The sequence below is a fragment of the Temnothorax longispinosus genome, unplaced genomic scaffold (genome assembly GCF_030848805.1).
Source record: "Temnothorax longispinosus isolate EJ_2023e unplaced genomic scaffold, Tlon_JGU_v1 HiC_scaffold_23, whole genome shotgun sequence".
Classification (NCBI taxonomy): Eukaryota; Metazoa; Arthropoda; class Insecta; order Hymenoptera; family Formicidae; genus Temnothorax; species Temnothorax longispinosus.
In genome coordinates, this window is record NW_027270047.1 from 298,562 (window position 1) to 309,148 (window position 10,587).

Sequence of the window (10,587 nt, forward strand, 5' to 3'; positions counted from 1 at the left end):
GCACGCACGCACGCACGCACGCACGCACGCACGCACGCACGCACGCACGCACGCACGCACGCCCGCACGCACGCACGCACGCACGCACGCACGCACGCACGCACGCACGCACGCACGCACGCACGCACGCACGCACGCACGCACGCACGCACGCACGCACGCACGCACGCACGCACGCACGCACGCACGCACGCACGCACGCACGCACGCACGCACGCACGCACGCACGCACGCACGCACGCACGCACGCACGCACGCACGCACGCACACATGTAAACTATGTCCATACCTTAAGTATGGTATCTGAAATAATATTATTACATTTCGACGTTTTTCATATGATTTATTGCCTGTAAATAATTAAGAATTAATTCTCGCGATTCGTCGAAAAAATTCACATTTCTCCATTGCCTCACGGTCCAGGTTAATGCTAATGTCGGCGGTAAATGTCATTTTTCAAGAAAAAAGGGTTAACTTTAACATTGTGTAAATCGGTAAAAAAAAATCGTAGGAAAATTTAAAAAAAGCATTTTGTAGGTAAAATGTTACAGTTTGTGGTATTTGTATTAAATCTTGTGAAAAAAATTTTTTTTTATCAAACTGCGGAGTGTTAAAAATGTGTAATTTTAAGGAATAAATCAACATTTTTAATTTTAGCACCAAACAAAAAAGACAAAAATTTTTTATAGTTACCGATACCACGTTAAAGCTGACATTTTGAGCTTTAAAATGCTTTTTTTTGTTTGTTCTACGATGATTTTTTATCGAGTTACGTCATTTTTTCTAAAAAAAATACAGGATTTGCTTCAAAGTCGTGTAAATCGGTCAAAAAAAAAACGTGGGAAAATTAAAAAAAAAAGCATTTTGTAGGTAAAATTATGTAGTTTATGAAACGTTAATTGAATTTTTTGAAAAAAAATTTTTTAATTGAGTTTTAATTAGTCAAACATAAGTTAATTTTAAGGAACAAAACAATGTATTCTTTTTAAGGCGTACAACAGAGAAAATAAAAAAATTTTAAAAATCCAATGAAAGTACGTTAAAGTTGAAACTTCAAGCTTCAAAATGTTTTTTTAGATTTTTTTACGATAATTTTTTGCCGACTTACAACAGTTTGAAAATAGCCTAATTTTTAGGGTTCATAAAGTGTTCTCTATTTTTTTGTACAAGATATATTTTTTTATACTTTCTGTACATACACATAATGCAGTCACAACATTTATCTTGTTATTTCTGTTGTTTTTTTACTATGTCAACCATTTATAAAAAATTCAGATATATTTGAAAGATTACGAAATTTAGTTCTGATTCAGATGAACTCTCATAATCATCTTCAAAATAATTATTTAAATAATCTGCAGGTAAATGTATTATTGGTTGATATACAGCAAACCCAAAGTACCATGGAATGGACGCAATTATAGATGCAATTATTGGTCACACATGTGGCTACAAAGTAGGAAAACGAGTTGTTGGTTGCTGCTCTCACGTCGCAACAATTTGATGGTACATTGGGTTTGCACATCAACCAACAATACATTTACCTACAAATTATTTAAATATATAATTATTTTGAAGATAATTATGATGGTTTATCTAAATCAGATTGTGTGTGTGTGTGTGTTTGTGCTATTTAAAATTTCGAGGTCTAGCAGCGCCAAGTTTTTTTACAAAAAAAATTTATGTATTTTAATAAAATATTTTTATTTTGTACTGTTACCTTTGTAATTTTTTGTGATTAAATCTTTTATTCTATTGAAAAATACATATATAAACTGTTGCAAACCGGAGCCGTGTCGGCTCCGTGTCCGCTCGCGGTGCCCGCTCCTGTTGCAGCACGCGGTACTCACGTGTTCGCCTCGGCCCTCTCCCCGGACCGGGTGGATCGAGTAGCTTGGCCCGGAAAAAGGGGAATGAACGAACCGTGAGTGCGAAGTCAGTCGTTCGTAGCAGCATTTTTCGGAAAGTACGGTTCGGAGTTATCGCGTTGTAAAACCAGTGATCAGCCGCGCCCCTCGTCTACACGCTACTTGTACTATACTCTTCTCAAAATAAAGTGTAAGCCGCTGTCGGATATAAGATCGGCAAGGCGAGAAACATATTTTGGTCCTTCGAGCCGGATCCCGGATCCTTGATCGTGGTGTGAGACGGGCGCGAGGAAACTTCGCGAACTTTCGCTGCCGCGTGGCAACGCTCGAGCCGGCGTCGGTCGACGGTGGACGTCTCGGAGTGCCGAAGGGGCGACTCGTGGACAGAAGTAGGGAGACAGTGGAGTGTCGGCCGTACGGAAAGGGTTGCAGGATAAATCGCGGCTACGCGAGATCTCCCCGCTCACCGCGCGGCACCGCGCCTACGTACTCCGTTGCCCCACTCACCGCGCACTGCCGCGCCTACGTACTCCGTTGCTCCGCTCACCGCGCACTGCCGCGCCTACGTACTCCGTTGCTCGCTCACCGCGCACCACCGCGCACCACCGCGCCTACGTGCTCCGTTGCTCCGCTCACTGCGCACCACCGCGCCTACGTGCTCCGTTGCTCCGCTTACCGCGCACCACCGCGCCTACGTGCTCCGTTGCTCCGCTCACCGCGCGGCACCGCGCCTACGTGCTCCGTTGCTCCGCTCACCGCGCACCACCGCGCCTACGTGCTCCGACGCCCCGCTCACCGCGCGGCACCGCGCCTACGTGCTCTGTCGCTCCGCTCACCGCGCGGCACCGCGCCTACGTGCTCTGTCGCTCCGCTCACTGCGCGGCACCGCGCCCACGTGCTACGCGCTCCGCGCAGCTCGTCTCTCGTGTCGTACAGGGGCACATCTCTCGTTGATCTACGATAACGTCGGTCCAGAAATCGGACCAGAAGATGCACCCTGCTCTCAGGAAGCAGTTGGCGACTAAGGGCTACATCGATCGCTTTTGGGAGAACTTGATTAAAGTCGGAAAGGACAAGATCACGCAATCCTACCTGAAGGCTCGCCTCTCGCTGCTCGAGGACTACTGGCACCGCTTTGAAAACGAGCACTCCTCCTCGAGCTCGACGACGCGGCCACCGCGGACTACATGTCCAAGGACTTGTACACCGCTACAGAGGACAACTATATCGCCACCAAGACGAAGATCACCAACCTGTTGAGGGATGAGGGGGCGTCTAGAGCCGACACCTCGGCTGTCTTTATGAAGCAAATTTAGTTGCCGAAGATAAGTTTGCCAACGTTCTCAGGGGAGCAACTAACGTGGGAGAGTTTCCGCGACCTGTTCAGGTCTCTCGTCCACGAAGTGCCAGATCTGGCCCCCGTTCAAAAACTGCAATACCTTAAGGCCAGCTTAACCGGCGAGGCGGCTGCCGTTATGGAGCCAACATGGAGCTGACGGACAGGGGATACGAGACGGCGTGGTCGGAGCTGATCTCGCGCTACGACAACCGGAGAGTTCTCCTGTCTACGCACATGCGTGTCTTCCTTCCAGCCCCGCCATGGCGGGACCATCGTCGGCGGATCTGAAGCAAATTATCAGTGTCGCGCTACAAGCGAGGCGTTCCTTTGAGTCGCTAGGCCGACCCGTGGCGCACTGGGACGACTGGTTTGTCCACGTGATTGTGAAGAAACTCGATTTTCAATCGCGTCTCTTCTGGGAGGCGTCGCTGCCAACCAGCTCGGAGTTCCCTATCTTCCGCCAGCTGCAAGACTTCTTGCAGACCCGGGTCAGAGCCTTGGACGCCGCGAACCCCAAGGGTTCCGCCGCCCCTGCCACGACTGCGGCAAAACAGGATCGCAAGGCCAAGGTGAATGCCCTAACGGCGTCGGCTCCTGGAACCGCAGGATCGAATAGACGGTGCTCTCTCTGCCAAGGCAACCATCTCTTTGGCTACTGCCCGCGATTCAAAGAGATGCCGGTGCCTCAACGCCGGAAGTGCGTGAAGAAGCAGGGAGCCTGCTTCAACTGCCTCAGAACGAAACACTTAGTTTCAAGTTGCCTTTCTGCCGTGCGATGCCTTCGCTGCCAAGAAAAGCATCACACTCTGCTGCATTTGACAGACGCCTCAGTGACCGCGGAGCTCGCTGAGAAGGGAGCCTTGGACCCCGCCGTGTCGGCTAAGGAAGCCCCGACCAGCGCTGCGGTGGCTACTAACGTCGCCGCGCTTGCTGCCGCTTCGGGCCGCTCGGTCTTGCTGGCTACGCTCAGGCAACCTTCAAAATAAAACCGGCGATTCGGTCATTGCCCGCGTGCTACTGGACTCAGGCTCCGAAGCCTCTTTTTTCTCCGACCGAGTAGCGCGTGCCTTGCGCCTGCCGAGACGCTGCGTTCATGTGCCAGTTTCCGGCCTTCAGGGCGCGACCTCGGGTGTCTCGACCCATGCCGTCTCGGTGACGTTGGGCTCGCCGCACGCCCCTGAGGTGTGCCTCTATCTGCCGGAGATGCTCCTGTTGCCCAAGTTGACGTCGGTCCTCCCGCAACAACCAGTGATTCGGCAAGACTGGCCCCACATACTCGGGCTGACGCTCGCGGATCCGCGCTACGACCAGCCAGCATCAGTGGACGCGATCCTAGGAGCAGATGCCTATGGGAGGCTAATCCAGGACGGCTTCAGGCCGGGCCCCCTAGGGGCGCCTTCAGCTCAGTCAACATTGCTGGGCTGGGTCCTCATGGGCCACGCAACGAACCCCACTGCTGACCCAGAGCGCGCCGGCGTCGTCGTGCATCACGCTTCGGTCTCGTGCAGTGACCTCGACCAGTCGCTCCAGCGGTTCTGGGAGATGGAAGAGCTGTCTAAGAAGGCTCCCTCGCCCAAAGATCTCCACTGCGAGGTGTTGTTTGCGGCTACGCATACTCGCGACGCGAGCGGCCAATACACCGTCCGGCTTCCGAAACGCGAGGACACCGGGAGGCAGTTAACCCCTAACCGCGCTGAGGCGCTCCGCATGCTGCTCAGCTTGGAGCGTCGGCTGATGCGTGACACTCGACTATGGGATCAATACACGGCGTTAATGGCCGACTACCTGAGCCTAGGCCATATGGCGGCGGTCCCGGATGCGGAGATTGACCGTCCCGAGGCCCACTACCTGCCGCATCACGCGGTCTTTAAGGGCTCGGATCTAGGAGGCAAAATTCGCGGTTTTCAACGCTTCCTTTAGCACCGCAACCGGCTCCCTCAACGACCTGCTACTCCCTGGTCTTAAACTTCAATCCTACCTGTGGCTGATTTTGTCCCGCTGGCGCCTTTTCAAATTCGTATTCACTTGTGACATTATAAAAATGTTTCGACAGATCCGTGTCCACCCGGAAGACACCCACCTTCAACGTATTCTGTGGCGTCTGGACCCCGCCGCAGAGGTCCAAGACTTCTACCTACTGACCGTTGTATACAGTACGGCCTCGGCCCCCTACTTTGCGCTCCGAGTGCTGATTCAGCTAGCCGACGACGAGGGTAAGGCTTATTCTCTGGGCGCGAAGGCCATTAAACAAAACAGCTATATGGACGACTTCTATGGCGGCGGACACACCGTGGAAGAGGCTCTGGAGACTCTACGCCAGCTCGTGGCGATCCTCAGGGCGGGAGGCTTTGAGCTGAGTAAGTGGGCAGCCAACACACCGGAACTCTGCCCGGATGGGGAATCGACGGCGAAGCTTCTCCATGATCGAGAAGGCGTGAGCACCCTGGGCGTACTATGGAGCCCTGCCGACGACCGCTTCGCCCTGCGCGTGGCGCCTCCCACCAGAGTATCGGGCTCTACCAAGCGGTCCGTGTTGTCGGACGTAGCCCGGTTTTTTGACCCACTGGGTTGGGCAGCGCCGGTACTCATATTCGGCAAAATCTTTATACAAGACCTGTGGATGGCTGGACTAGACTGGGATCAACCGCTTCCGGAGGGACTCCAGTCCTCTTGGACAAAGTTCACGGAGACCTTGCCCCACTTGAATGCATTGAGCGTTCCACGCTCAGTCGGCTACAAGGTTGACGGCACCGTCGAGCTCCATGGGTTTTCCGACGCGTCTAGCCGTGCCTACGCTGCGGCTGTCTACCTGCGGTGCACGGACGCATCTGGGGAAGTTTCTGTCCATTTGGTGGTGGCAAAGACCAAGGTGGCCCCGGTCCGACGGTCACCATACCGCGATTGGAGCTGCAAGGCGCCCTGTTGCTCGCTGAGCTACTCGACGCAACCGGCAAGGGTCTCGACTTGAGCGGTGCGCAGAAGTTCGCCTGGATAGACGCCGCCGTGGTGCTCGCCTGGATCCGATCTCATCCTTCCCGCTGGAAACCCTTTGTGGCGAACAGGGTCGCAAAGGTACAGGATTTGCTGCCCCTCCCTTGAACTGGAGATATGTGCCGTCGGCGGAAAACCCGGCCGACGCCGCGACGAGAGGCATATCGCCCAGTGAGCTGGCCACGCTAGACCTCTGGTGGCGTGGCCCTACATGGCTCAGGGACTACAATTATGCCTGGTCCGAGCCAACGGTCGCTGATACTGATGTAGGGAAGGAGGAGCAGCGGATTGTAACGACTCACGTCGCAAGACCCACCGAGGACAACCCCGTCCTATCGCGCTTCTCGTCTTTATCACGCTTACTCCGTGTTACGGTATTCTGTTTTAGATTCCTTCACAACACCCGTAACCCCCGGAACAAGAAAGAGGGCTTTGTCACCAGAGACGAACTGGACGCGGCTCGACTCCGCTGGGTGAGAATTGCGCAGCGGCACGACTTTCCGGACGAGATAGCGCAACTCGGGGACTCAAGGCCGCTCCCGGCTCGTTCATTGCTGCCCTTTGAGGAGAAGCACCCACTTATACTGGCAAAAGACAACCCCCTCTTCCTCCTGCTGGTGCGGGAGGCTCACATGACGTCGCTGCATGGAGGCCCCCAGTTGACCCGTAGCCTACTCCTCCGAAGGGTATGGATCCTCCGGGCCAACTCCCTCATTCGAGCCGTGATCCACAAGTGCGTGACCTGCGCACAATTCCGAGGCGCTACAGCGGCGCAGCAAATGGGACAGCTGCCAGCGGAACGCGCCCGCCCGGGTCGGCCTTTCCAGTCCGCCGGCGTTGATTACGCCGGCCCCGTGTTCCTCCGGACTACGAAAGGCCGCGGCCACAAGGCCGTCAAAGGCTATATCTGTCTGTTTGTGTGCTTGTCCTCCAAGGCCATACACTTGGAAGCCGTCTCTGACTTATTCTCTGCTTCATTTTTAGCCGCATTTAAGCGATTCACGGCCCGTCGGGGCCACTGCCGACTTCTGATGAGCGACAATGGGACCAATTTCCGCGGGGCCGCCAAGGAGCTGCGCGCAATGTTTAAGGCAGCCTCCAGCTTCTACCATGCTAGCGCCGCGGACTTGGCCAACCACGGCACAGAGTGGTCGTTCATTTCCCCCGGGGCGCCCCACTTCGGAGGGCTGTGGGAAGCCGGCGTCAAGTCGGTGAAGTACCACCTACGGCGCGTGCTCGGGGAGCACAAGCTCACCTTCGAGGAGATGGCGACACTGCTGTCCCAAGTTGAGGCCTGCCTTAACTCACGTCTTCTGTACGCGCTGAGCAACGACCCGTCGGATCTGTCCGCGCTGCCCCGGGCCACCTGCTCGTTGGCGAGCTACTTGTAAACATACCGGAGCCTTCCCTGCTGGGCGCTGACGTGAACCGACTGCCATCATGATGGGCCTTGGTCTCTGGTATGCGCGACCACTTCTGGAGTCGTTGGTCGAGAGAATACGTGTACCATCTACAGCAACTCAAAAAATGGAGGAGGACGTCGCCGAACCTCGAGGTGGGCACGCTCGTGCTCTTCAAGGATGAGATGCAGCCCCCCGCCAAATGGGCGCTAGCGCGAGTCACTGCCCTTCATCCCGGCTCCGACGGGCTGGTGCGCGTCATCAGCATTAAAACCGCTTCTGCCGCATTCAGGCGGCCGATCGCGAAACTGTGCCCGCTCCCGATCGAACCTCGGGCCGACCGCGAAAGTGCGCCCCTGAGAGGGCGTGACGGTTAAACCGCCGTGAAAATATATTGTACATTGTGTAAATATTAGCTTGTAAGCCAATAGTGTAAGAGACGTCCGTCGTCTAGTGAAGATTGTAAACTAGTAACCTGGCCTGGCCCCGCCAGGCGCCATGGCGGGCGGCGCCCCTGGAGACTATGTTAATTTCGTCTAGTGGACGAGGCGGGCGGGATGTTGCAAACCGGAGCCGTGTCGGCTCCGTGTCCGCTCGCGGTGCCCGCTCCTGTTGCAGCACGCGGTACTCACGTGTTCGTTTCGGCCCTCTCCCCGGACCGGGTGGATCGAGTAGCTTGGCCCGGAAAAAGGGGGATAAGCGAGCCGTGAGTGTGAAGTCAGTCGTTCGTAGCAGCGCTTTTCGGAAAGTACGCTTCGGAGTTATCGCGTTGTAAAACCGGTGATCAGCCGCGCCCCTCGTCTACACGATGTGTATGAAGTTAGCATATCAATTGTCAGCATATAAAAAAAAAAGTAGAGTTCTCTTTGCATACAACCGAGTTCTATAGTTCCTGATAATTTTTAACAATAGTTCTGGTCATTAAATATAAATAAACGGAAGTTGAGAAATGATATGCTAACTTCCCGCGAAGTTAGCATATCATATAATTTTTTCAGAATGAATTTTATAGTTCTTGACGAGTTTATAAGTTCTGTAACATAGTTCTGACCATTAACTATCTCTAAATAATTATTAACAATTGTTATCAGCATATCACTCGTACTAGAGTGATATGCTTTGCTTCTGCGACAAGTTCTCGGCTCGTTCGAAATTTTAAACAATAGTTCTGAACCCTCTGACGATAGTTCCGTACAGTTCTGACCACTGGCTACCTTTAAATAATTATTAACAATTATTATCAGCATATCACTCGTACTAGAGTGAAATGCTATGCTTCTACGCCAAGTTCTCGGCTCGTTCGAAATTTTAAACAATAGTTCTGAACCCCCTGACGATAGTTCCGTACAGTTCTGACCACTGGCAACCTTTAAATAATTATTAACAATTGTTATCAGCATATCACTCGTACTAGAGTGATATGCTATGCTTCTGCGACAAGTTCTCGGCTCCTTCGAAATTTTAAACAATAGTTCTGAACTCCCTGACGATAGTTCCGTACAGTTCTGACCACTGGCAACCTTTAAATAATTATTAACAATTGTTATCAGCATATCACTCGTACTAGAGTGATATGCTATGCTTCTGCGACTAGTTCTCGGCTCGTTCGAGATTTTAAACAACAGTTCTGAACTCCCTGACGATAGTTCCGTACAGTTCTGACCACTGGCTACCTTTAAATAATTATTAACAATTGTTATCAGCATATCACTCGTACTAGAGTGATATGCTATGCTTCTGCGACTAGTTCTCGGCTCGTTCGAGATTTTAAACAACAGTTCTGAACTCCCTAACGATAGTTCCGTACAGTTTTGACCACTGGCTACCTTTAAATAATTATTAACAATTATTATCAGCATATCACTCGTACTAGAGTGATATAAATCCCCTTTTGCGACATAAATCCTGGCGCGACGTACTTAAATACCGGAGTTATTATTATAATGTTGCAGTCATTGTCTAAAATTTTTAGAAAAGTATCTTTACGTGGAAAAAGAGGTCAAGATATTGTCAATAGTAGATATTGTATATAGTTTACATTACTATTTTTTATATTAACTAGACACTACAGACGCGCGCTTCGCGCGCGCTATTTAGCTTTAACATTATGCTATTACTATTACACTATTAACTCCTTGATACACACAACTGTCAAAATATTCAATGACAGCTGCAAATGAAGTAAGCGCAGCAAGAGAACCAATCGGCATCGCGGAAAAGCGACAACAATAAACTTCACATCTCCTTTTTAGAAGAGGATTTTCCCCACTCTGTCGAATCCAGAACCACGAACGCGGACGTGATGGGAATCGGTCCCTTTTTTTATTTTTTTTTTTTTTTTGTATTTTTATATATTTTTATATTTTTTTATATTTAAAATTTTTTTTATATATTTTATATATTTTATATATTTTTAATATATTGTTTTTAAAAATAATTATTTTTAGCGTAAAAATAAAAACTCGTGCAACTCAATTAATATTTAATTAGTAGGCATATCGCTGCATATCCCGTACATAATAACATGAGGCGTTATTTTTGTTGTGGAATTCACTGACTTACGAGTTAGTAACAGGTCATCATAACAATACCAATATACCCCTGCTGGTGCATAAGCGATATAGTGCTCCTTTTCTTCATTGTAATCGACCACACCCATTAGTATATAAGATTTTTGTCCTATCGTTACGGTTTTTGCAATAGAACCTAACGTGTGGACAATGATCCTGTTTTTGTTTTCGTAATGATTATCGGTCACAATACTTGTGTCAATTATCAAGTGGGAGCCGTGATCTGTGTGATTTACAACTGACTTTTTGCACCTGAAACAAGATCTACCTACACGTAAATTATCGTCAATCGCCGCTTGCATTTGGTGGAATCCACCACATAAAGCTATGTCAATATTGACATCCAGCAAAGCGTACGTATTGCCGTTGGTATATCCACAGGAACACTCAACCTTGTATGAATAACTAGGTTCCGATCT

The 10,587-nt window shown here is 50.6% G+C and overlaps 2 protein-coding genes across 2 annotated transcripts; both read left to right on the top strand.

The window, feature by feature from the left end:
• Positions 1 to 4,410: 4,410 nt before the first annotated feature.
• Positions 4,411 to 5,127, top strand: LOC139823966 (uncharacterized). The gene has a single exon (XM_071796430.1). It carries the CDS (start codon positions 4,411 to 4,413, stop codon positions 5,125 to 5,127), a length of 717 nt encoding a protein of 238 aa, XP_071652531.1.
• Positions 5,128 to 5,248: 121 nt separating this feature from the next.
• On the top strand, positions 5,249 to 7,589 carry LOC139823968 (uncharacterized). The gene is made up of 3 exons (XM_071796431.1): positions 5,249 to 5,947; positions 5,992 to 6,188; positions 6,587 to 7,589. The coding sequence occupies exons 1-3, from the start codon at positions 5,249 to 5,251 to the stop codon at positions 7,587 to 7,589; spliced, it is 1,899 nt and encodes a 632-aa protein (XP_071652532.1).
• Positions 7,590 to 10,587: the final 2,998 nt, after the last annotated feature.

Excerpts from the sequence above, each read along its gene's own strand:
- LOC139823968 (XM_071796431.1), top strand. The coding sequence starts at position 5,249 with ATGTTTCGACAGATCCGTGTCCACCCGGAAGACACCCACCTTCAACGT. Across the intron at positions 5,948-5,991 it reads CACGCTCAGTCGGCTACAAG|CCGTGCCTACGCTGCGGCTG; the intron begins GTTGACGGCACC and ends CGACGCGTCTAG. Across the intron at positions 6,189-6,586 it reads GACTTGAGCGGTGCGCAGAA|ATTCCTTCACAACACCCGTA; the intron begins GTTCGCCTGGAT and ends ATTCTGTTTTAG.
- LOC139823966 (XM_071796430.1), top strand. The coding sequence starts at position 4,411 with ATGCTCCTGTTGCCCAAGTTGACGTCGGTCCTCCCGCAACAACCAGTG.